Raw genomic sequence first — 27,202 nt, 5'->3', positions numbered from 1 at the left:
AATTGTCTACTGGTTTATTTGCTGAGAAGCAGAAGAGGAGCTTTTTTCCTTCTGGAGAAAATTTCTTGTGTGTCTTCAGTTTTTGCTGTGTTTGAAACTGTTAAGTTCAGTCCCCACCCCCATTTCCTTCTTCCCCTGGGTGTGGGAACCCAGTGGAACTTTTTTCTTGCGTTCCAATCTGAGCCAAATTATCACAAATTACTCTGTCTGGACTAAGCTATTATTAGATCAGCCAGTAACTCCAGCTGTTTTGGTTATTTCTACAACTGATTTTGCTGCTTGTTTAAAGCCCCAGAAGTACAGCTCTCTCCTTCAAGAACACACTTAACCAAGCATGGGGCTGTGTCACTGGGTCTGCTCAGGTGGAGCTACTCAGGAGCACTCTGTCAGAGCCCCATTTATCTCCTGAAGGCTTGTCTTCCCAATTACTTCCATTATTTGTACAGCTTTATCGAGTATCAAAATGCTGATGAAATGCTGCTTTGACAGAGCAATGCTGAAGCTGTTGATCACCTGAGAACACCAACATCAATGGATGTGAGGATCAGCTCGCACTCGCAGTATGAATGAGTGTATCTGGACAAGTGCTCACTAGAAAATAATTCCTTGTAAGAAACCAAGTTCTCTGTCTCTGTGCCGTTAGTCTTTGTGTATTAGCAGATAATGCTGTTAAGAGAAGTGAAGAGGATGAAAGTGTACTCTCCTGATCATACTTATGTATTATCCCACACACATTTTTCTACAGGCATGTAAAGCAAAAAAAAAAAAGTGCCTCCAAGCTTTGAATACTTGTAGCATTTGCACACAGGCAGTGTGAATACACCAATGGACAACATATCCTGAGGAGTTCTACCTAGTGGTAAGCTACCTCCTTGTGGAGGTAATGTACATTATCACATTGAGCTTTCTTGCAATAAGAAGCAAGAAAAAAAAGAAAGAAAATCCTGGTGTAAGGGTCTTAAGCAATGCCGCTTTAGATTTCGATTTTATTCGAATACTGGTTATTTTTACTTGTTTCCAGTGTTAGTGGCTGGAAATAGTTTCCAGTAGATTCTGGAAGCATGTTGGTTATTGCTACCTGAATCTTGTATCCACTGTGAACTGTATCACAGTCTGATCTCTTCCATTCTAGTTAAATCTGTTCTGGGCCAGTTCCAGGCATTTCTTAATCACCTCTAGCTCTGAGGAGGAACTTCAATGCTTGCTGCCATTGCCCAGCGGCAGAGCTTGGTATATGGCCAAGATGGCATTTCAGAGACCTCATTGTTCTGTATAATCTAAGTACAGGGCTTTCATTTCTAAGTAAGACTTTCTCTTGGCTTTTACAATTGTGTTTTGGGCATATTAGAAACAGTCCTCCCTGTTCTTACTACATTCATTACCCCTTTTCCATTGTGTCCATGTTTGTCTTCTATATAATTTTAGGCTCCCAGCTGTTGCTATGCATAGTGAAAATTCTAAGTCATGGCCTGAAGCAGTGATTGAGCAGGGCCAACCCAGGGGAGCTCAGATATATGCAGTGCACCTAAGTGAGCAGAGGGGTGGAACCAGCATCCATCCCTTCCCAGACCTCATTTAAGGGCTGGCAGTGGAGGCAAGGGAATCTCACTGGAGATCACTGTGTACCCGAGGCCTTCCAAGGGTAAGCAGCTTTTTTTTTTCTTTGCTTCTGTGTCCATGTCTGCTGCACTTGGGCTTGTCCTCACTTGCTGCAGCCTAGGACTTTGCTACCCTGCTGTTACTGCTATGTTTTCCATCATGTTATACTGCTACACCATGTTACTCTGTGGAGCTTCATATCTAGAAACCTTCTTTGACTGTGATGCAGATCTGGCTATCTGGTTTTATTGCTCTTTGTTACTTTGTGGGTAGTGGTATTTAGGCACTGAAAACAGGTGTAGCATTATTGCTCTACAGCAGAGAACTAGAGTACAAACAACACATCCTGTTTGTTTTATGTGAGATTCTTGTCTCATACACGTTCCAGTGACTTTACTCCCTTCCGGTGTTCCTCACACTTTTCCGTGTTAGAACTGCTTTTTTTTTTTTTTTTTTTTTTCTTAGAGATAAGGCCTTCTGGTGAACCTCTTTAGAGTGTCTGTGGCAGAATTGCACTGTAGAGGAATTCCATACCCAGACTGGATCAATTGCAAGGCATTGATCTGGCATTGGAATTTGTGAGGTCTTTTAGCCAACACCCACTCCTCTCATGCAGAGCTCACCTGAAGCATGTGACTTTTGACAACACGTACTTGTGGTGACAGGTTTGACTTGTCTCTAATACACTCCTACTGTACATTCAGTTTTATGACTAGCCTTAGGTCCTTTTATAGCATGTGCTTAGTACTATTATGTCCCTTAAACACTAAATGCTTGGGGTGGGGGTGGTGTTGGGGGGAGGGTAGGAAGGTAAAAGCTCTTAGCGCTCAAGGACTGGAGCAGAAATAAAAGCACAGCCCATCTTTTGTTTTTATGTGTTATATACTTTTTGTTCCTGAATAGTACTTCATTCAGTGCATGGAGTCGATGGTGCTTACTGAGTAAACACAGATATTGCTCAACATGGGGATTACTTAGTATTTTCTCGTCCTGCTCTAATGTACTGTCACACTTTTTTTTTTTACTGGCCATGATCCACCTGCTCCAAAGCTGAGTTTTACTTCCTCATATGCTCTTTCCTCAGTAAGGTTCACTGTGAAGTCACTGGTAAAAAGCTTTATGAATTGGTTTTATGGTAACTTGTATTACAAGATGGAACGATGTTATTTTGCTTCTAGATACAATTGGGGTGGCCCTGAAAAAAAAAAAAAAAAAAAAGCTGAAACTGTAACTGTGTTTCAAGTGTCCAACCTGAAGTGCAGCCAGATGTTGCATATCACTTTAGTACTGGAAGTGTGCACTTCATTGTTTCAAGTGCATCCATAAGACCACTTCTTAAGAGGTTTAAGAGAGCCCCTTGTGAACCTCATGCCAAAACCCACATCCTCCAGCTTCTAAGTTGGAGCTCACTGTTGTTGGAATGCCTTCCTTCACACAGCTCTAAGGTGATGGACCTCCCAGAGCCCAGATCAGCAGGGTTAGACTGCATTTCTTATCTCTATTTTTTTTTTTTTTTTTTTTTTTGACATCTCCTATGCTTCTCTTCCTGTCCAGGTCTTCTCAGGATGGAGCAGGACACCTGCCCCGACTGCACCCTGCATCTTGAAGGATGCCGGAGCCCTGTCGTGATGACACCTGCACCTCCACGAACTGCTCGAGTTCCCGGTTTGCCAGCTCCCTCGCAGTAAGCAGCCTTTTTTTCTTCTTACACTTGGCTTTTAAGTGGAAGCAAGACCGCGACCGCGCTCCCATCATCGTGTACTGCGGTGCCGCTCGGGACCCACGCAGGCCTGCCCGGCGCGATCCCGGCCCGCTGTAGCCGCGAGGTGCCCGGCGCGGCGCTGCCCGCCGGCGGCCGCAGGTTCCTCCCCTCGCTGTCTCCTCCGCCCCCTTTTGTAGTGGTGCCAGGCGGCCGTGGGGCTTCCTGCTGACGCCGAGCCGCGGATGGGCAGGAAGGGCAGCCGGCGTCTCCGCTGCCTTTCCTCCTCTCGCCGCCGCCGCCTTCTCCTCGGCAGCCGGCCGCCTCCTCGCCCCAGCTCGCCCCGCCGGCAGGAGCGCGACAGTTCGCGGGCAGGGCGCAGGTGCGAGGCAGGCCCGGCGGGGACGGGCTCGGGGACGAGCGGCCGCGCTGAGGGAGGGCGCCGGCCTCCCCCGCCGTCCTGGGAAGGGGCGGGAGGGCCCCCGGTCGGCTATGGTAGCACCCGGCCTTTGAGCGGCGTCGGCCGCGCCCCCTTGCCGATGGCCGAAGCCTGGAGGTTGGAGGAGGACGAGGAGGAGCTGCGGGAGCTCGGCAGGAGGCACCGCCGGGCCCTGGGCTCGGCAGCAGGTGAGGAGCGGGCGAGGGTCTGGGGAAGGCGAGGCGCCGGGCTGCGGTGTCGGCCGTCTGGGGACTGCCAGGCCGAGCGGTCGGAGCCTCCCTGCTGGAAGGACGCGTGGGCTCCCGGCTGTGAGTTGTGAGAGGATGGCCGGGGTGTTCCACGCTGAACAATTGATGCTCGAGTACCTGGTGGCCCCTCAGTAACCAGCCCTTGCCTGGTTGGTGGGACTGGATTCCTACGTTAGGGTGGTTCGCATTAGCAGCTCTGCTGAAGCGTGCTGACCCAATCGGTTTCACTAAAATGAATTCAGTAGGGGCGCATCGGTACCTTGCCTTGTGTCAACTGAAAGCATGTGCTCTGAGGGTGGTGAAGTGTGCTCTGAGAGATTGCTCTTCTAACCTAATGGTGACATAGATGTGTGTTGCCCACCAAGTGCATCCAAATACTTAACATACCGTGAGATAAAATGTGTGACTGATTCATCTTGTAAATCCCGGGGTGGAGGAGCACCTAGATTTAAAAGTTGTCTGCGTGTAACTATTTCCGCATAGGTAAGGATGGCAAGCCTTGGCAAAAAGGAGGTAAGAACTTGTGTGCACAAGAAAGAGTGGAGACAGGAGGCTGGGAGCAAACTTCATAGTGGCTTGAAGGAAATCAGATTTTATTTGATGTGGTGAAATCCAGTGGGCCCTGTCAGCAGTTGAAGTGATTCCTTTAATTCAGTTCTCATTGTTAATTGACAAGCAATGCCTGTATCACATTTTCCGTGATAACTAAATGGGTAAATGTGGCCTTTTTCCTCTTCTCTGTAAAATTTCCTCTAGATTGAATTGTTTTCATTAGGTTTGTTTCCAGGACAATTACCAGCTACTCTTCCTATTTCAAATTGGATTCCAAATATAGTGGCATTTAGTAATTATCATATAACCTTAATAATTTAATAACTTGTACAATTCATGCGGTTTTGCTTCCTTTTGAGCAGCAGGAACATTCCCTTGTAGATGAGAAAAACATAGCAATTTGAGGGATCTTACTGCAGAGGAAAGCTCACAACATGCTTGTCCTGTGGCTCCCCACAGCCCAGCTGTGTAAGTGCATTCCTGGGCAGGTGCTAGATTAGCAGCTGCCATTGTGGCTTGGCACATGTGCAGCATTTCGCCTCATCGAGGGCAGGGTGCAAAACCAGCGTTGGTTCCTGTACAACTTCTTCAGTAGCAAAACATGAGCTGCTAGTTCTGGTGTCTGTTCTTTAAAGGTTTGTTTGGAGACTTTTATTGGTGGAAAACATTTCTTTCTGCTGTTCATGTATATACGTATGTAATCTTAGTTTTCTTGTTGTGAAACAAAGCTTGTTCCTGGATTTTCTCTTGGGTGTAATGCTACTAATGAGTAGTAAATAACACTTCTTCAGTTTTTAAATTTTCATTATTATTTTGTCCTGGCATCCCTCTCTAAAGCAGCCAGACACTGCCTACCTGACTTGTGTAAAGAATGTGTAAATGATGAATGTTCTGCTGTGGCTGTTGCTCCTCCCTTCCATCTGTTCTAAAGACTGTGCATTGGAAAGCAGACGTAAAGCCTGCCAGCAGTGTTCTTAAGGCATCTGTGAGAAATATCTTGTTAGGTGGATGAGTTTGTTGTCCTTCCCTTGTTTGATGGTTTCTTGTACTGTAATCTACAAGCCTCTTGAAAATGTTTTGTTTTTTTTTTGGTGTATTATGTGCAGTTACAGTAACAAAATGTTAGTGTAGTTCAGCACTGAATGACTTACTGAATGTTTTTACAGGGCTTGAAAGGAGCTGATGCATCTTAGCTGGCTGTCAATTGAAGCATTTCAATCTGTTAAACTAACGGTGATGATGTGCAAGTTTAGTTTCTGGTAGGTTCAGTGTATGCATGAGAGTAGGGGCAGTTGCTCACCTTTGCCCTGCACAAACAAGGCTTGTATGCAAAGCAAGAGGCAGTTAGTTGAAAGGTGAAAGTTCGGAAATGCTTCAGTGTTATAAAACACTCAGACATGAAATTAGCAGTGCTTTACTGGAGGACCAGAGTACAGGATGCCATTGAATGAAGGGCTGTTTGTCCAGGAAGTTAGTTGCAGTTGTGTTACTCTGGACACAAGAGGGTGAAGCAAACTAATCTAGCAGCTTGCTGTCGGGGGGGGTCACGACTTCCTTGGACGTACAGTTCTGTTCTCTCTGGGGTCACAAGCTCTGCTACTTGTCTGACCTGCTGGTGAGCCAATTGTGCTTTTGTGGCAGCCTGGGCTGATTGCTCTGGTGGCTGTGGAGGCTGAGCTCAGAGTTCTTGTGTTCACTAGGACGTGCACCAACCTGTTTCAGTGCACTGGCCCAGCAGAAAGCTGTTTTTCGTCTCTTTGGTAGATGACGTTCTGCTGATTCAGCTTGCTGGAGTGGTTCTGTACAGAATCTGATGAATGTTGAAGCTGGCACAAAAGAGAGAGTGGGAACATGAGGCCTGAGGGAGGTAAGATTCTATGCCAGCCAGGAGTTAGTTTGGCTTGGATTGTTCAGAAAATATAGCTTGAGCTGTTGGAGATCTACTTGTGTGTTTTTCTTTTTTTCATGGATTGGATAGGGTGTTTGGATTTATTTTTGCTGGTTTAATAAGCTGAAGGATCTTGCTGAAGCAGTAGGTAAGTGTCAGCACTGATGTTAAAGTAGGGAATGGGTACTTGCAGATGTTGCTGGATGAGGTGGGATCAGAGCCTTGCTTGTCCATGACAGTTCATCTTAGATAGCTTAACTACGTTGTGTGATGGCCTATTTACACCATTGCATGTCATGCCAATAGGTGAGTTATCTCTGAATTCGAGAAAGCTTTTTTTGATTAGCATATTCTGGAAAAACTGGAAGAAAACAGGAGCAAAGCACTTAAAGAATTGCATTAATAGAACGGTTTTCTTTTTGAAAAAATGATGGTTGTCTTGGTTTTATTTCTTTTCACTGTTCAAGTAATAGGAAATAAAACTAGGATATATTCTTAAAAAAAAAAAAGCTACACAGATAAATGAGATGGTATTGCTCCTATGAGGAACTTTTTTAAACAATATAAATAAAATAACGTGATTCTTTATTCCCTTCTTTTGTTCCATATTTGGGCTGCATACATTTTTATTCAAGGAAGTTACAGAAAACATTCTAACAGAATCTTGAATTTCAACAGATTTTTTTTTAATTTAGAGTATTAGTATTCTTATTTTATTAAAAAAGTGCTGTGAATATTAAAAAAGAAAAATCAAACAAACTTAAGACATTCTATTCCTTTAGACTTATTTATCCAATTTAACTTTGGACTCTGTGGTATGCTTTCCTGTGTTTAGTAGCTTTGTATTTTGTGTGTACATAGTAAAATAAGTGCATTTCCAGGAGACCTTATAGTGAGTCCAGTAAATCTTAGTTATGAATTGCTTTGGTTAATTTTGTGTCTGTCCACTAAAGACTTGCCCTGTTAGGAGTGGGAGAAAATCTCAGTATTCTGGTGTTACCTGAAGCACATGTGAAATTTAAACTCATTTAGCATGTATGTCACTTCACTTTGAATTCTAGTCAGTGTTCCTACAAAAAGATGAATCTGTAATGGAGGTAGCAGATGTTTCTTTACTTCAAATAAGAAGAAAAATAGCCAAATGTAGAAGTCAGTAATAAAATTTAAGTTCATAATGAAGAGCTATTGTGATTTTTTAATTTAATGTGCAGTTAAAACTACAGATGGCCAGTAGTACAGAAAGACATTAACCTAATTTAATATTATTCTGTTTTTATGGCAGATGTTTGTCTGTGGTTTGCTCCTGCACAGTGGCTATAAATTCTGATATGTTGACTAAAATATCTGATTTTTTTTTTTCCTGTTTCTTCCCACAATTTGGGAGTGTTTTCTGGAACTTATCAGCAGTACTGGGCAAATTTAGGTTACGGGTGAAATTATCGTTTTTTGGTTGGTCAGTTGAATGGATGTTTTGGTTTTCAGCCAAAACAAGATCGAGTTAAGATGGATCAATTTTTTTATACTCCCACAACTCCCACATCATACTGGTGCTGACTTGTTTTGGAAGCTGAGAACAATGAGCTGTGTCAAATGTGACAAATTAAGGTTGAACATTGCCCCTCTCAACATGCTGAGAAATTAAGGAGGTATGTTGGTGGAGTGTGGCTGAAGAAATGCAGGGAACAGTACTTTGCAGGCATCAGGGACTTTTTTTTGCAGATAATATTTGCTACAAGAGTGTTGTAGTTGTTCCCAAATGGCTTTATATGTGTTCAGTCTCCAGGATAAAAGAGTAAGGTCTGAGACTGTTCATGAAATTCAGCCTGTAACTGATTGAGTGATGATCTTCTTTAGGGTTCACTGGATCATAATATGAACAGCTTGGTCATAACAGCTCCCATGGGGTGCTGTGACCCTGGGGTAGAGAGAAAAATGTGATGCAGAGAAAGTGGCTGTAGGAGTTAGGTGTTGTATTACTATAAGCTTAACTAAACCTTACATTTATGAAGTGGAACAATCTGCTTCTGCTTGCAGAAGTCAGGAATGGTCAACTGGGATCTTTGTCATCAGCATTCTTGTGTCCTTCAGTACTAATCTGGAAGTTGTTCCACTTTTCTGTAGTGAGAATAACCAACTCAAAAGGGGAGAAGATAATAACAGATCAATTGTATTGAATGAATGCAAAGTATACCTGTGATCTGCTAGCCTGTCCGTGTGCACACAAGAAGTCCTTGAAAAGAAGAAAGCTTTGTGAGCATTTATTTAATCAGATGGATCACAAGTTAAAGAGGTGGAAAGGTTGGTTGCCAGCTGGATTAAGAGCTCTTGTTTTCTTGGGATTTGGTCTATTTTAGTTTTTGCAGTCCCAATTCAGGCTCAAGGGCTTCCAGCTTTGTGATTGAGGCACCACACAGTAAAGCACTTAAGAATTACATTATTGGTGTTCTTTATGTAATAATCTCATGCTAGAGCTAGTATGTTATATCAGGTAAGGATTACCTGGTTAATTAGATTACCTGATAAGGTTTTTTCTATAGCTTACTGAAGTTATTGCATGTTTCCCCTAAATTTATTGCTCCGCAAATCTGGTTTGGGGTTTGGTGGGTTAAGCGTAAGACTGTACGTTTTTGTGAAGATAATAATGTAGCCTGTACGTGGAAATGCATTTTTTTTTTTTTTTTTTTAAATTCTAGTGTATTGTCAGTGGCAAAAAAAAAAAAAAAAAAAAAAAAAAAAAAAAAAAAAAAAAAGATGTTGAAGTTTGGGCAAGTGTCAACTGAACCAAAGCAGAAGTTGTCTTCTGAAGAAACAACCCTTCCAAAAATAGATGTTACTCTAAGGAAAATAACTGAATAATTGGTGATAGTTGGCAGGGTGTAATGTTTACCTAGCTAAGGAGACTGTATAATGACAAATAACAGTGAAGAGTTATGTGATGGAATGAACCTTCTTCTGCTAGATTACAGCCGAAGAGAAGCACAGAAATGAATCATTGCGTAAGGAGTGATGAGATTATAGCTGAACAGAACAACCCACTGAGTTATGATTGTCCAAAGACCATGCTATTTACTGCATGTTGTAATCAATCATTTCCTGTCAAGGTAACAAGTAATAAAACAGGATTGTTGCATAACGAAATGGTATTGATAGCGAAGGGTAGAGTGAGTCACAATGTCATGGTGAAAACCTGAGCAACTTGCCTAGCAGGAGGTGTCCCTGCCTGTGGCAGTTTTAAGCTCCCTTCCAATCCAAGCCATTCTGTGATTCTTAATAAGGTTTTACAGCATCAGTTTTTGTTTACGGATGAAACAGGCATAATATTTGTAAATAACATTGTTAATTATTAACTTTTGGCAGTATAGCTTTGAGTTAAAATCTGGAAACAATGGAGAGGTGGTGTTGACCTCTTCTCTGTATCTGTGTGTGTGTGTGTGTGTGTGTGTATATATATATATGTATATGTATATCTGTATCTATATCTGTAGTGCAATATGAATTTTTATTTTGAAAGCACTTAAAATCATTTGACGTTTATTCTATTGATGCTTATTATCTCTAGTTAAATACAATGCTTTACATATAATAGTGCATAGTTGCTTTCTTTTTTTTAATCATTTTTATGTTTTTACTTTCTGTGGCTTAAAGTAGCCACCGAATTGGGTGAAAGTTAGCTCTGAGAGTGGCCTTATCCAGCCTCTGAATTGGTGCAGGAATCTTGCTGAGACAGAATCCATCCCGCAAGGCTTTCTTTAGCTATGTTGTGAACAGTATCTCCCAAAAAAGGATTTGCAACCTCTTCTAGTGCTGCACTGCCTCCTAGCAAAGGAATTGTTTCTCATATTCATCCTGAACCACCGAAGCTTCATTTGCGTTTATTGCCTCTTGTTACACTGTCTGCTAATATCAGGAACAGCTTGGATTTTTGAGCTCTGTTACTGCCCTTCAAACAGTTGTATGCTGCTGTTAAGTAACTTGTTTGCCTGCTCTCTACTGGGCTGGAAAAACCTGGTCCTTTCAGTACTCTCACTGAGCAGTTCTGCTTCGCATATCCAGTGTTTTACAAAACCAGAGATGAAGCATTGGCTAAATTTTGCTCTCTGCTTGAAAAACAACATGTACCAAAGTTACTGAAACATTCCAACTATGGATTTGAGAAGACCTCATATTATCTGTTTGTCTGTGGTTTATGCTTGGCAATCATCCTTCTCCTTAGTGAAGAATGAAAATAAGTTTTTAGGGCAAGCATAGATTTAGTGGATGATGGCATGTAGCAGGACATCATCTTTTGTGTTCCCGATGCTTTATGAATTTCAAAAGACAGTATTTTATGGATATCACTGTCTTTAAGTTGATTATCTGATGTAGTGCTGTGTTATACTAACTGATTCAGGTGGAGTTGTAAATCGGCAGTTTTCTATGGTTCAGATGTGTTCTAAAAACATCAATTTGACATTTTGTCTTGATCTCAGGACACTTGAACAAGATTTAATAGAGTTCTAAATAAGATGCTTCAAAGATGAACTTCATTTGTCTGTGATTTCTTTTGCACACAGAACAACAAGAAAAAAAAATATCTTTTGGCTTCTTGTGGCTGTATGTAGCTGTGTTTGGGACCAGCCTGAAAGGCTGGGTCACAGTGAAGCTTGAAATTATTTTGCCTCATGGTCCAAACTGGAAAAAACCTCTAAGTAATACTTCAATTTTGATTTCCATAGAAAAGTTATGATGTATCAAATAAGAGGTTCATTTTGATTAGAAATCTATTTCTTACAAGTGCATCTAAGTGTCTTCAAGAAAGTATGCAAGAAATCTCTACTGGAATTTAATTTTTAATACCAAGAAGGTTTCTTTCTCCTTTGCAGCCATTATCTTAGAGACTTATGGAAGCTCATATGAAAATCTATGTTAAATTAATTCCTTTTTGAAGCCACTTAAACTTTTGGCTTTCAAATGTTACCTTGTAGTAAGAACACAACTTAATTTGCATTATTTAAAACTTCTCTGTTACATGCTGGCTGATATTTTATATGCTATTCATTAGTTTTTGGATTGTGATGATGAATGTTCCATAAATATTTTGCTTTTTTTAATGTGACTTAGAACACGGTGATTTATATTCCAGAAACTGTAAGTAAATTTCAGGCACTTTGTTTCTTATGAAGGTATTTCTGATGCATTCTCCTTCTAGACAGGATACTGTATGCATGAAATAAGCTATTAGTGGTAGTTCTTCAGCTATAGCATTTTATTTCTGTATGTAGGAGACAAGCTAAAATTAAATGTAAATAGTTTTCTTGAGGTGATAGATTTATATTCATCATGTGCTCTGTCTTGCATTAAAACCCAAGCAGTCAGTATCACAGATCAACACATGAAAATTGATTTGGGTTGTGCACATCTGTGTTAAATCATTTACAAGAATTTTCGAGTGAACAGAGTACTGTGGTGTTATTTATTATTAAAATATTGTTTACTCATCCTGTGTGAGTGATGGGACGTAAAAGCCTGGGAACAAGCTCAGCATTTTGATAACTTTCACGTAATAAATTGTTCCCTTGGTGTGTTGTATTCATTTTATGATTGTACTGTAAATCTGCAGTATAGAAACTAGTAGAAATGATGGGATTTGGGATCAAATTAAAAGTTCTGGAAAAATATGTTTTGTTACTTGGTACTTGGAAAATGGCATTATCAGGTGCCACTATTATCTCATGACAGGTACCGCAAGCTTGTGATTTGTCAAAAGCTTGTCAAAATTTTGGGTTGATGGTTGAACTTGGTGATCTTGATGGTCTCTTCCAAGACCTTTATAGAATTTTCTTGAAGGTCTAGATGATTCTAGATGAAAAAATAGTCAGTGATCTCCAAACTGGAAGGATGAAGCTCACCAGAGAGAGAGTACTGGAGCGGAAGGTGCGTGCTGTAGTCCAGCACCTCTTTGTTTAAGCAGGTCAAGACAGTGCTTGGAGAAGTGGTATTGCTGAGAGAAGAGAAGCAGGCCTCATGTTTCCAGCAGTAGTAGGCACAGTATCAAGAGGGCCAAGTATCTTTTCCCATGCTTATTCCATATGCAATACTCTGTAGATCACCAGCATCTACTCTAGAAATGGTATAGTAGCTGCTACTGTGACTCTAAGCACACTTTATTTCTCCATTTGCTGCTTAGTTGGCATTGGTGGATCCATCATTAAGAACACTTAGTTGAGGAACGTTGTTATGCTCTTGGTGACAGAGTGAAGTTAAGGTGCTTAGTAGTGTGGGTTGGATGGCTCTGCTGAATCCTCTGATGTATGCACAGGAGCAGAATAGTGAAAAGGTCAGGTCTAGGCATGCTTGGGAATGGATCTGTTGCTCTAAGGTAGTGCTGATTGCAATGGTCACTGGCAGCTTTGGATTCCTGGGTGAAATTCCCTGTTTTTTCTCCTCTGTGGTAAACACAGGAGCCTTGTTTTTGCCTTTTCTGGTTGCTGGTGGCTTTGCCATCTTGTCATCAGTTGTTTAAAGATGCTTTATGGCTTTTGAAGCCTTTCATGGGATAGTAGAGAGGAACTACTGCATGTTACCTTGAACAGCAATAGGATGAGAGTGGAATTATGTAGAAGACTAAAGACTAGATGCGCTAACCTGATGTCAAGGCTAGAAGCTACTAAGAAGGACTTATTATAATAGCTTTTTTCCTATTGTGTGTTTTCTGAAAGCCTGAAGGAGGAGGAAGTACAATTGCTAAACATTCTGAAAAACAGATGAGAGAGCTTTGTGAAGTACTGTAATTTCTCAGAAATCGGGAGACAGGTGCAGTCTGCTCTTACCTGAACTACAAGGCCCGCTAGTGAAGAACAAAAGGTGTATGCCTGTAATATGAATGGTTATTTTTAAGATACTGCTTAAATTGTGATTTAGAGCTTTCATTTGGTTCACAAAGAGACAGTGTTTTTGTTATGATTTGTGTACGTTTTCATCTTGCAGACTGTGTCCTCCTTATCCATGTTTTTCAACTTTTAAGTAAGCAACACAGCAATCTGGGTTGTGAACCATGGTAACGTTTCCTGAGCATGCGTTTCTTAACAAGGGGTGTAAAAGCCCTGTGCTCCAAGAGGGTTGCTTGCCTCTCCTATCTCAGTGGATGGTGTTCATTCTTTTTTTTTTCTGACATGCTATTTCCTCCTTATCCCTCTCATTCATTTTCTGTGTTCCTTCTTCACAAATTGCTTTTTTCTGTTTTGGGGCCTGGAAATATATCTAAATGTTCCTCACTGGTTAGGCAAGTGGGCCCATGATAAGAAGGTCATTGTTGGAGGGCTTCAGTCTGGAGAACAGAAAACCCCAGGGAGGTTTTTTAGTGGCCTTCCAGTACCTGAAGGGGGCCTACAGGAAAGCTGTGGAGGGATGTTTTACAAGGGCATATACTGACAGGACAAGGTGAAATGATATTAACCTGGAAGAGGGTAGATTTAGACTAGGTATCAGGAAGAAATTCTTTACTGTGAGGGTGCTGAGATAATAGAAGAGATTGACCAGTGAGGTTGTGGATGCATCCTCCGCCATGGAAAAATTCCAAGCCAAGCTGGATGGGGCTGTGAGCAACCTGGTTTATGGGCACTGTCCCTGCCTGCAGCAGGCGGGTTGGAACTACGTGATCTTAAACTAGTTGGGACTAGATGGTTTTAGGTCCCTTCAGACCCAATCTATTCTATGGTTCTGTTAATCAAATATTATCCTTAAATGTCATTGGTGCTTCTGTCCAAACAGTGAAATGGAAATTAAAGATTATCTGAAAGTAAGTATGACAATTGCTTCTCATATAGATGTTTGGGTTTTTTTTGTTTTGTTTTTTGAAAATCCCACAAAACGGATTACTTACAAAAAGGCCTCTTGCACTTCACCATAAAGTTAAAAGGATCCTTAAATATCATTTGGTCCTCAAGGACCATCTTGCCAAGGAGTCACTGTGCTCTCAGATAGCATGCAGCTGGATTCCACGTACTGTGATTTCACAACCTGCAGAAGGTGCATCTGTGCAGGAAATGAGAGAGTTCAGTGACCAAGGCTTCAGTATCGGGCATAGGAAAATGAGGATGTGCAGACCTATCTGACCAGCTGCAAGTTAGAGTCTGATAACAATTTGAGATAGGAAGCTGAAATGGAAGCCCACTTCAAACAGTGCATCAGAAGTCTTGTCCCTGGAGAGCAGGGTTGGTTAGTTAGAAGGTCCCAAGGTCCTCAGTGACTATGACAAGAACAGGAATACCTGAAAAATCATAGAATGGTTTGGGTTGGAAGAGACCTAAAATGATCTAGTTCCAACCTCTTGCTATAGGCAGGGACACCTCCCTCAAACCAGGTTGTTCATAGCCCCATCCAGCCTGGTCTTGAATGCTTCCCGGCAGGGGGCATCCACAACCTCAGTGGGCAGCTGGTGCCTGTGTCTCACCACACTCACAGCATAGAATTTCTTCCTGTTATCTAGTAGAATTTCTGAACTAATTTCAAGTGTACTTTTGTAGAAAATGCTTGCCACAAAATACTGGGTTGAAGTTTTTTTTTCCTTGTTAGGTGTCCTGATGTGGACTGGGTGAACAATTTCAACAAGGGGCTAAAAAGTATTTGAGCATCTGAGTGTTCCAATAGTATCTTACGACAGATGAGTGGAGTTACTTGCCTTGTATAGCTGTCTTTCTACAGATTTGTTCTTTGATTTAGTGCTTTACAGTATTTCATTTTAGTGTTTATCTTTCTATGTCTTCTCACCCCCCCCCCCCCCCCATTTTCTAAATTCTCTTCTAATATAGGTCTGTTCCTTCCACTAACAATAGTGCTTAAATTCCAGATTAATAAATCAAGGTTTTGGAAGCTGTGCTGTCAGCATTGCTGTCAATGAGTCCATGTAATCAAGAAACATTTTTTACTCTTCATAGTTTATTTTAGAGCTGAATTAGTTGCTGCTACTACAGAGGTGGGAATGCTCAACAGCACCTTATTGTGAATTCATGTCTGATGTTAAATGAGTCTTAACTTACAAGTGCGTAACGCATAAGATTACCCTGGAGAAATGGGTTGTTGAGGTTTACCTCAAACATGTTTTGAGTAAGCAAATTCAGGAAACTTTTAATTACCCTTAAATGTGGGTGGGATTATGGGAGGTTTGTTGGGTATTGGAGGAAAGTGAAATTTGCTAAGTGTTTAGCATCCTAAAATAGTTAATCTTACTACATGGTATCAGTCCTTCGCAAATAAAGTTTAAGTCTATTTCAAGTTGTAAAATAGGGTATGATTTCACAATAGTTATGAGCAGTTAGCTGAAATACATACAAAGACTGCTACTATAACACCAAGGGCTATGTTTTCACAGGTGAGTGTGTTTGTGCACACGTGTTCAAAGCCTGTGGCTCCCATTCGATACCTTTAGATCATGAATGCAATACATGGATGCTTATAAAATGCTCTGTTTATAAGGTGTAGGAACCAGAAATTTATTCACACGTCTGTTTGTGTTGAATTGACTGCATGTTGTGTATCGACACCTTCTGACAGACAGACCTAGTGTAAGATGGTGCTCTGTCCTCTTGTTGAGGACTAAACAGAACCTATGCAGGCATCATACATCTCTGGGAAGAAAATGGTAGTACCATCTTCTTGCAAGATAACTTACTTTTATTGCTAACGGTAGCAACATCAGCAAAATGTGTTTCAGAAATGTAAACCTACCATTTTTCAGTTGTTAAACAGGAAGGTGTTATGTGGTTATGAATCTTCTTCAAGAAGGTGAATCAATTTCTACTTTGCTCTATGAAAGTATTGAGATGAAGTAGGAGGGTTCTTCATGGCTTCTATTGTGACGCTGTGGATATGCCTTAATGCTGTGTACCTCAAGTACATCCTGGTTGCACTTGCCAGCTGTACTATCGTGTCTGAATTTGTGCTGATTTGAACCTTTGGAAGTTACTCTGCTCTTGAAAACAGAGCTTTAAAAATAAACGTATTGTAAATTTCTTGTTTGAAGTTTAGAGGGTACAAGTGTTTTAACATATGCATCTGCTGCATGTACGTCATTGCTCACGTAGTTTTACTGCTCGTGTCCCCAGAACAAGTAACCAGTGCTGAGCGCAGTCAAGTTTCATACCTCATAGGCAGCTTTGAGGAGCGTTGAGATTTTATGCAGTGTCTCCTTCCTTGGTCTGTTTCTCTATCAGCTACTCTCTTCTGGCTGGTGTGCGTGTTTACACCAGTGTGCACACAATTTTGCTGTTGCAATGCAGGCATCACCTCCCACAATAACAAATCAGAAGCAAATGTAGCACTAGCAAATATGTAAATTATTTTTTCATTTATATATTGCACGAGTGCACAAAAAGCTTTGAAGGTGACTGTAGCTTATTGTTAATCTCTTTAGCAGGTTAAAAATATGGTCTTGATATAATTAGAAGCTTTATTGTGGTCAGTAGGTCTCAAAGTTCAGGACTCACCCAGTTCAGTGTATTCTTATGGCTGTGTGTGTTTGTTTCCTCTCAGCCATATATCAGTCCAGCATTATTTCCAAGAATAAACTGTGTGCTTACAAGGCTCAGTTGGGTTATATTGCACTGGTTATAGTGCCAGTGCCATTTCATTGCAGGGAGCAGTGGGGTATGTAATTCATTCTTTTCCCCAGTTTACTGCTCTGTAATTTAGTAGCGTACTGTAGAATTCAAAGCAGGTATAAAAATTGTCTGCCCTTACCTCTGTAACTTTGTGTTCTGCTTTTGTGGCCTTCTGGGGAAGGGAAAAGCTATTTATCAAACTTAATGAGAAAAGTTTCTTCTAAGTTTCTCATTAATTCCACCTCATGCTTTCTGCCTTTTAAACAACTGATAAGGGACTCTGCTGTTACAATGCTAAAATAAATAGATAAATACTTGGTCTTGTAGTTTTTATTGTATAGCAGCTTCTAATCAAATTGAATGGAATTCATAGATGGTTCTATACAGTGGAATTATTTTGCAATGTTACGACTTCTTCTCTGCAAGAAGTGCTAAAAGGAGCAGGAGCTGCCATGAAACACATCCTGCCTTAACAAAATGGAACGCAGAAACATGGCTATCCTGCTGGTCACTGAAGCTTATCTCAGTGCAAATAAAACTGGCGTTGAAGATCCAGCACAAATGCACTTTTTTTTAACTGGAAAACGTTTAGTTTTGTTTGGCAGGGCCTTATGTATATGAGTGATTAGATATGGAGGTTTGGGGCTCTTTTGCTCTAATGAGGTTGCCTAAGGGGGACTGTTGCAATATTTTTCTATGACCAGCTGTGTAATAATGAAGACTACGAAAATTAAATGTTGCCAAATTAAAGGTAGTATCTATCAAAATTCTTCAGTGGCAACAGTGCTAAGAGCCTGCTGCTCCTGTTGCCCAGCTCATACAGAGGCTAGCCATGGCTACAGGAGTGTTGTTAGAAGCATCTTTTGCTCCTGTTCATTATGAAACGCAGCGCTGTCATGGGCCAAAACCTAGAGCAACACAGATGGGCCTGCTGTAATGGTAGCCATCTCCAGGAAGAGGCTTCCATGTCCTACCCACTATGGCAGCTGCTCTATTTGAGACATAATTAGGATAAAAAAATATACTATTTCCTCAGAGTGCAAGTAGTTTGTCCCACTCTTTGTCCTTCAGTTAATTCAGCTTTGTCTGTTTAAAAAAAAAAAAAAAAAAAAAAAAAAAAAAAAAATGCGCTGGGGGGATGAAGAGAAGGAAGCTGTATCTCAAGAGGTAACTGCATTGGAAGTTCCCCTCTTGCTCAACAGGCAGCATTTCATGTTTATAGTTAAATTTTTTTCTAATGAGAGCATGCTTCTCACTTGAAGCCACTCTTAGCAACAAGATGGTTTGGAGAATCTTGCAAATTAAACAGAGGAAAACAGTGTCTCTCTTTGAGAATTACCTTTTTTCTTTTCTTTGCTCATCTTCTAAAAGCAAGAGAACGTTACTTAAAAGCCATATTTGTCTGATTTTTGTGGTCTTTTTGGCAAGATCTTAAGCTATTCTGGGTTTGCAGAAGAACTGAAATAAAGTGCTGTCACTTATTTTTATCCTGATTGTTATGTTTATATTTTCTTCGGGAGTAAAGCCCAAGGAGATAACTTTCCTGTTTTTGAAAGCTAAAGAAGCTGCCAGTTAAAGAAACCTGCACCTTTCTAAAAGCAGCTGGACTATGACATTTGTCTGCTGCGCAATTTTGACTACTGGTAAGTCATAACATGTCAGTGGGATAAATGCAGCATGATTTTCCTTATAAACACTGGATTGTGCTGAGCAGCTGTGGTACAAATAGCGCATCTTCGCATCCCAGTGTTTTCCTTGATCCTTCTCTGTTTATAATTTGGCAGTGGTCTTCCCAACCTCAGCCAGGAATCTCTGACTTCTTTATGCCTCATCTGCTCCACCCGCCAGCTCCTTGACTTTTTGCGCTGCATCCTACTGCTGAGCAAGGATAATGCACTCCTTCCATGCAGACTGTATTTGTTTAAGGGCAGCAAAGGTTTAGGCATTTCCTGGCACATTTGACTGTAACCCCACACACAGTAAAGAATTATATTATTTAAACAGTGTAAAGGTAGTAGAAAATTATACAAGCTTCTCCTCTGTGGAAGCTTGTTTTAGAAAGGAGGTGTCAGTCACTGGAAGTGGATTTTTTTGCAAGTAAATGTCCCATATCTTGGTGTGGACTACCCTACTAACTGCATGCTAGCCCAGTGCGCGTTCAGTGTTTGCTCTAATCTGGTGAGTTGCTTTGACTTTGTGTTTAGGATTGAAGGGCATACGCTGTCATGCTAGAGAGGTATTGTATCCTATAATGTTTTATAGCAATTTATTTCTTTGACATAGAGGAAAATCCACTGTGCAAGATTTGACTTTTGGATCTTAGTCACTAATTGCTTATTTCTGTTGGAGAAAATTATAGAGGTTTTAGTTGTTGAGGTAACGTGCAGAATTAAAAGGGAGCTAACTGGGTATGCAGCTTGGTTTCTGTGCATGTGATTATATTTAATATTTACCTGTGTGTATGAATGTGTATCTAACATGTGATATGTATGAAGATTTGCACGTTCATTCTGTGTATGCATGTCCTAAAAGTGTGTGGCATTATTTGATTTGGTGCTTGTATGTAATACCTATACAGCACTTAGTGGTGAAATTTAAGTGCTGAATAGAAAGTCAAGTCTTTGAGTCTCCTGTTACACCTGGTATTTAGAGGGAAAAAAAAAATAAAAAAATCAAAGTAACTGGAAGCATGTACAGATCTTTTTTTTCTTTGAAGAATTAACTAAATGCTTGTTAGCTGGTTTCTATTTTTGTTATTTATTAGGCCAGTTGTACTTGTGAATGATGTTCTTTCTCTAAATTCAGCCATAAACAAAATGTGTAAAAGCAACAATAATGCTTCGTGTTTCAATGTGGAAAGGAAGGAGAGAACAGCAGCGATTTCCTGAGCTAGCAGGCTTCAGAAGTGTGCTGGGCTGTGGTGGATCTGCTGCTGGGATGTGGGCTGAGGGGGAGAGCCTGCAGACACTGTGTTAATGTCTCCTGTGGCTCCCTTGTTTCCTTCTCACTGGTATACCTACCCTATCTCATTAGAAGTAGGAAGGTTTTCCTTGAGTTCTTTTGCATTGTGGCTGTGTAAATAGCAGGGAACACTCCTAACGAACACCAGATGGTTAGCAGATTTCAGTGGGAAGTGCTGACTGCTTGTTGGTTTTTATTTTTTTGCATACTCACTGATAAGGAAGTTACATGAACAAATGACAAAGATGGAAGGAGCTTTTCTGTGCGTCTTTGAACTGCTGCTGTAATTCTGGTTTGAGCTATTGCATGCTGTTTCTAGCTAAGAGAGTAGCATGTGGTGTGATGAAATGGAGAGCGCTGTGAGTCAGAAACACAATAAATTATGTACTGTATGGCTATGACAGCTCAATAGGAGCACTTGTGGGTGGAAAAAGCATTAGGTATTTCTTAGAGCACTACTGATGTGGGTTTTTTTCTCCTTATTAATCAAAATTCAATCACGTGGGCATGTAAGACTTTGGAGAGAAAAAAAATATTCTTTCTGTATGTGACATAGACCTATACAAATAAACATGCTAATAAAAGAAAAAAGTAGTTTAACGCAGAGCTTTATGATCCAAATGTAGTCTGTATGTTGTTCTTTTTTTCTTTTACAGGAAGACTCTTAAGTATAAAAAAGCATTGCATTTCAATAAACTGTTTACTAACGGGAGGAGAGTAGCGTGCTTTTGAGTAGCTGTGCAGAGTCAGAATCAAAGTCACCATGGTCAGAGTAAATACACGTAGGTGTAAGAATATCCTTCCAACTGCACAGTAGATATCTTTTTTTGCAAAGCAAACATCTCTCTAATTTGAGAGTATATGTGTTTTAGCAGGATACGAATCTCATTTTCTCTTTCGGGTAGGCCAAAACCTTGTGCTAAGAGGTATTTTGGACTTTGTAAGCATATATCTGCTTGAATGCTAAGTATTTGTAGTGCTTGTTGTCTTTATCCTTGGAAGTGTTTCATATTTTCTTCGTGTATTAGAGCTTTCGGAAATCAATCAAAACAAAGAAATGTATCCAGGGCTGATTAATTCTTTGGCAGAAGATGTTTCTGAGTTTGCATGATTGTAATGCATAGATTTTTATTTCTAGTCCATCTCATTAATGCAAATCAGCTACTCAACGTAATTACTGAATAAACAACTCACTTTCAGTAAGCACAGAAAGATTCAGTAGGTAGAACTTCGAGATGTTTAAGGGTTAATGACGAGCTGCACTGCATTCAGTGTATTTGCAGATGTTGCTGCAACCAGCTGCTGATTTTTCTCCCATCCTGTTAGGGAATTCTGCCAGCTGTGATTCATGGAATGATTTTTTTGCGCTGAGTAATCTGTGGTTTTTCTTTTTCCTTTTCCCTCTCCCTTATTTTTACCATAAACTAAAATCCTATTCATTTTAGCTAAAGGGAGGGAAGGCATCTAAAGCACTAATGTAAAACGTGAAGTACGCTCTGTTTTGGATAGAGGAATTGTAACAAATGTTAAATATGCAGTGATTTTACTTTGCTTCCAATTGAATGGTCCAGCATGGAAAAAGTTTTATGACAGAACCAGCTTTTGTTTTTTGCTACTCGGTATGGTGTGACAGTTCTTGTAAGACTTAGGTGCTTGTATTGCTAAAGAACATCCAAGTTTTGTGCTGATACTATGCCTCCTTTCTCACAGATCGCTCTGAAAGAAACAAACCAGACTGCCGCTCTTCAGGGTAAGAACCATATTCCTGTGTTTATTCTATGCTTCTTTTACTTCTTTTCTTTACTGTTGTTTTTTCCTTTTGGGGGATGAATTAGGAAATTAGCCAAAATAATAAGAAAGGCTTTCTTCTACTTCACTGTTTTGGTAAAAGTAAAAAAGAAACAAACAAAAAGAACTACATAACTTTGTGTTAAGGGTAATTATCAGGTTTTCCTTATGGACAAGATTTTTCAAGGAATGATCAGGGTTCCCTATACTGTAATTGCATGTCCTTGAAGTTCGAAACACTTATTTATTGTTTATGACAAGAAGCAATCTTAAGTTTTGCTTCTGTATTCTTTGAAGCATTGGCTTTTGTAGCAGGGAGACTAATTCTTGGTTCGGTCAAGGGTAGCTATGCTTTATTTTGTTAACTCTGATCTCTGATCATCTCTAAGAGTTCAAAATTGGGAAAAACAAACAAAACAAACAAAAAAATGTTGAAACAAACACACAAATATTTTATTTTTATCCAAACTTCATTTAGCTTTGAAAGTCTGACGATTTCTATTGATTTGCAAGGCCACAATTTCCCTTAATTTTTCTGAATACTCTCAAAAACTTTTATTTTCCTGTCATTTAAAAAAAGAAAATAGATGTCCCTTTTACTTTTGCCTTATTTCCAAACTTGTTCATCAATTTTCTCAGCTAAGGATGAAGATGTCCTTCATATCCTGTGATGGATAATGGGATTTCAATGAAGTAGAGTGATGAAGCAGACTAACTAGCAGTGGTTCCTGTGCTCCTGCATGAAGTACCTTTCCATAGGACACCTCTGGTGCCCAGCCTTCAGACGTGACCTAACATTTTCGTTTTATTTTGTTGTAATTATTTTTCTTGTTACATTTTTGATAGTACACTGGGGTAGCTTTTAAAGCTAGAAGAAGGGAAGGAACTGTAACCTCTTCTTATAGCACAGCTGATATCTACTGTGTGATGTGATGGGAGAGCGGATGTTTGCCCCCTCCCACCCAGCAGTACTGTAGTTATTCCCAGCTGTGTGTTGTTGAATTTGCAATGGGAAAAGTACTTGAAACACCAGTCACTGTTCCTTTTTACAATTAAAAAAGCTGATTTTTTTTCCTTACAATGATGCAGGATGCAGTTGTATTCTATATGTTCGAACCTTTATTAGATTATGTAATATTGCCGTAAACTGAACCAAAATTATTATCAAAGGAAAATACAATGATCAAATGTTTAATTTAAGGTTGAAACACTGTTTCCCCCTCATCTGATTGGTCCTTCTCACCAGTATCTTTTTTTTTTTTTTTCTTGCAGTGTATTTTAGAAGTTCTAATTTTCTCCATTCCCCCCTCCCTCCCCCCCATGGAATAAGAATTACAGATGTGAACCACCTTGACAATGAAATATTTCCCTAAGTTTCTTTGTTACAGATTTCAAATTCTCCCATGGAAAACTAATGCAATGAACAGTGTAGTTTAAGTTGCTCATAGCGTTGGGAAAATTGAGGTTCTCATAATCCTTGATTTCTGTCAGTAGTGCACTCAGCTTCTAATTATTTCTATGTATCTTTTGTCACCTTCTCAGTCTCACTGGCCATCGTGTTATATTAGTTCTGCGTTTGAGGGTGAGCTGTGAGAATGACAAGTTATTGTTAAAAGAAAAGTGTGGTTTTGTGCATGTCTGCTGGATGCTCCTAGGCCAGAGCAGAAGCAGCCTGCCTCATTCAAATGATCTAATCTTCTATTTGTTATTGCTATGCTCTGTGGTTCATCTTGTAGTATAATGGCAGTGTTCTCATCTTGTGTGATGGATTGCTGGATGCAATTATTATCCCTGTCTGACCATATCATCTCTAAGAAGAGAGCTACAGACACAAGGTGACCAGCATCTCTGGCTGTAAAAACTGAGGGAAAACTAAGTACTGAAGCATCTGAAACTTTAATTAAACAACAGTGCATCACTTCCCATGTGACAGAGGCTGTGTTTCAGAGCTACTTGAGTTACGCTGGGGACTACTTATGCCATTTTATGATGGGTGTCTGTAGCCATGACCTTTTACACTCTGGGGACAGTTCGTGACAAGGGAAAGACAAAATGGCTCAAAGGCATCTTTTTTGTGTCAAGCTACATGTTGCAGAACGTGTCTTGAAAGTGCAACATAACATGCCTGTCATGATCTAAAGCTGAGCAAAATTACCTTGTAGGTCATTGACTTGGAATATGAGGTCTAATAAGAATTTCTGAACTAGAATTAGTGTAAAGAAATAATTGAGGTGGTCTCGGTGATACTAGTCAACTGTATGAAGACATATGCAGTGAACCTTAAGAAAGGCAGATATTTTAAGATGGAATAGATGATGTAAATCTTACTGAGAGAGACAGAGAAGTAGTGATTTATTTTAAACAAAGCCACCACGGCTTTGTGGTGATAGCTTGCATCATGAATGTGCAACACTGGGACAAAAAGAAACAAAAAAAAAAGCCTGAACATCACCATATCATTACTCTTTCTTCAGCCCTGAAAGGTTGTTTTAATCCACAAAATAATGATCTTAGTAAAAAGATCACTTGACAATATTTCTTGTGGGTGTGAGGAGCTAAAGTGGGATCTGACATGAGGCTGGTAAATTTGGGGTTTGGATAAACAAAGATCCTAGTTGGTGTTTAAAAGAAGGGAAACATGCCTTAGATATTGCTTACAAATTATGTCTTCGTTATATTCTTTTACCTTTTTTGGTGATTAGCAGCAGTCCTGTTGTACAGGAGAGGCTGAGTGATGTGAGAAGGATCTGTTGTCAGAAAATGGCCTCCTGTGCCACTCTGCATTGATTTTTATTTAGATTTTTCCTATATATTGACACATTAATATGACCAAAATGAATGTTACTTTAATCCAGTTAATACCTATTGCTATGTTAAATCTTATCTAGAGACATTTAATTTTGTGCCCTAATATTAACCATCCTTCAATTATTAAATTTCTGACAGTATTAAAAATGTGTCAATTCTGCAATAACAATCTGTAATTATTATTTCTTGATTTTACTGTCAGGTCATGCACTGTTGTAGCACAGGTCAATTAAGTCAAAAGTAGTAAGTCCTTTAGTCTTACGTCTCTCAAAGTTTTCACACTGCAAATTACACACTAATAACAGAATAGAAGATTGCAGGCATCCATGTGTTTCTAGTTAATCCTAACATGAATAAATCGCAGAGGGAACTGGATTAACAATGCTGTGCTGTTTTTTTTCCTTTGGAATAAGGACTACAGATCACAAAACTCACAAAATGCTGAAACGCTCTGGTGATATAACTCATGGTAGTTGCTTTCACCTTGGAGATGAGAGAACGAAGTTAATTGAAGAACACAGCAGCTTGTTGGCAGATCTACTAGTGTATCAATCACTCATAGTGAAGAGATTTTGATTTTTAAATCTAGGAGACTACTGTGAAAATTTGCCCTCTAAATGTGAAAGAAGCTGGGTAGGGGAGCTATGCGAAAGAAGGGGATGGACTCTAGAGAAGGGTCTGTGGTGACAGAACAAGGGGAAATAGTTTCAAGCTCAAAGAGGGTGGATTTAGGTTAGGTATAAGGAAAAAAAAAATTTTACAGTGGGGGGGGGTAATGAGGCACTGGAACAAGTTGCCTAGGAATGTGGTGGATGCCCCATCCATGGAGACTTTCAAGGCCAGGATGGATCAGGCTCTGGGCAACTTGATCTAGCTGTGTTGTACCTGTGCATAGCAGGGGAGTTGGACTACATGACTTTCAGAGGTCCCAGCTAACTCTAAGGATTTTATGATTCTGTGAAATAGTTTGTTTTTTCCTGAAATAAATTGTAGGTTTTATTGGCATGTAATGTACCTGCTGATTGTTTGTAATTTACTTAAGTTCTTTTTATTGCTGAATCCCTTAATTTGGTTGAATAAATTTGGTTTTCCCCTCTCCCCCCCATATTAAATATATCAAGCCAACAATACAATCAACTTCTGCTGCTTTATAAAGGAGCACTACTTGAAGTAGCTGATGAAAAGGGGCTACAGTTTGTTTTGGTGAGCTTCTGGTAAACCAAGCTGTCATTTCTATGTGTGGTGTTTTGTATCTTACTTTGGCTTTAGGTTTTTGTGTAGCAGAATTCCATTAGCGAAAGCTTCTCTGTATTTATCTTGTCCACCTCTGCTTGGTAATGTAGATCTTAGTAAACTGTGCTTAATAGGATACAGTCACAGCACATTTGTAATATTTAAGAAAGTGTTTTCCCAGATCATCTGTCACATCTCATCAGAAAGACACCTTTTAATTAGGATCTTGTGCCTTTAACAGAGTGTGAGGTGAGTCTTAAGGACACACAGTGTAGTCAAATGCTATTCAGTGTTCACTTGAATTGATATATTTATACAAACTGATAGGCCTTAGAGGTTTTGAGAGAACTGAAAACCCTGTGGCTGTTTGTGTTGTCTGCAGTCAGTTGCTAAATAGTTCAAGCTTTGCATGTCTAACGAGGGATATGAGAGTCTTCTCTTCTACTCTACGAATCTTGCTAGCTCTGAGCCCTGTAAGCTTGGTTTTCTAGTTTGAAGCCTTTGACAAATTAAGCATCTGTGTTTAATGAATTGCTTTGTCATCAGGAATAATTTCCTTACTAATTTTGCAGGTGATAATACAGATTTTGCTTATTTTAGGTAAATTTAATTTCAGGCCACTGTAGTAGGATATACTGTTATAATGTTAGGTATGACTCCTGTTTCTTGTTGTGTCTTAGTTAGAAGGGTACTGTGCAGAGACTTCCAGTGCTACTGCAGCTTCTGTGCTTAAAAATAACCTAATTGTGGAGATGTTAGTTGGAAGGTACTTCTGGAGGTCATGTAGTCCTGCTCTCACTCATAGTGGGAAGATGCTAACTGTAGATCTAGTGATGTCTTTCTAGCCAAGTCCTGAAAGCATTCTAGGAGGGGAATTTGGGCCTGGTGGTCCAGCTGATTTTCAGTCCACTTACAGCCTGGTTGTCTCATGCATTTTAACTGGATTTTGAAATGATTATTCTGTGGGAGTCAGTGTCAAATGAACCAGTCTAAAGCTGGTTCTTTAATTCAAATGTTGGGCAACTTAATATCTGGACTTATTCCCGTAAGTGTGCTGATAACTAACAAGTACCACTTGTATAATCCCCTGGCAATCATTGCATTATATAGTCAGTGCAGCTATTAAGCTAAAGGAATACATTAGGCTTTTGTCTGAAGTATAGGAGTGTTAGAGGTTGAAAGGCAGATATGGAGTTTGAGACTCCAAACCTTGCTGACAATCCATCTGGAAGAGAAGGATGTGTCACGTGTGTGTGACAAAGTGAGGGTGGAAAACCTTCAGTACGGTGCAGAGTTGGGTTCAGAAGAATGAGCAAATGTTAGAGTTGACACTTGTTTTAATGTTGCATTCTTATTATGTATAATTAGCTTTTCAGTTTTTTTAAGGCTAAACTGTAGCTGTTGACTGTT

The 27,202-nt window shown here is 40.0% G+C and overlaps 1 protein-coding gene across 1 annotated transcript in view; it reads left to right on the top strand.

Annotated features, from left to right (window-relative positions):
* Positions 1-3,543: 3,543 nt before the first annotated feature.
* Positions 3,544-27,202, top strand: part of SH3D19 (SH3 domain containing 19) — a gene marked incomplete at both ends in the record, with an annotated part of 75,047 nt that continues 51,388 nt past the window's right edge. The window contains 2 exons of the mRNA XM_079534912.1: positions 3,544-3,925; positions 21,674-21,713. Coding sequence (XP_079391038.1) covers positions 3,544-3,925; positions 21,674-21,713 — 422 coding nt within the window. The remainder of the gene's footprint in view (positions 3,926-21,673; positions 21,714-27,202) is intronic.

The sequence above is a fragment of the Tetrao urogallus genome, assembly GCF_951394365.1.
Source record: "Tetrao urogallus genome assembly, chromosome: 4".
In the NCBI taxonomy this organism is placed as follows: Eukaryota; Metazoa; Chordata; class Aves; order Galliformes; family Phasianidae; genus Tetrao; species Tetrao urogallus.
Note: the sequence above shows the minus strand (reverse complement) of the source record. Positions and strands in the feature narration are given on the sequence as shown.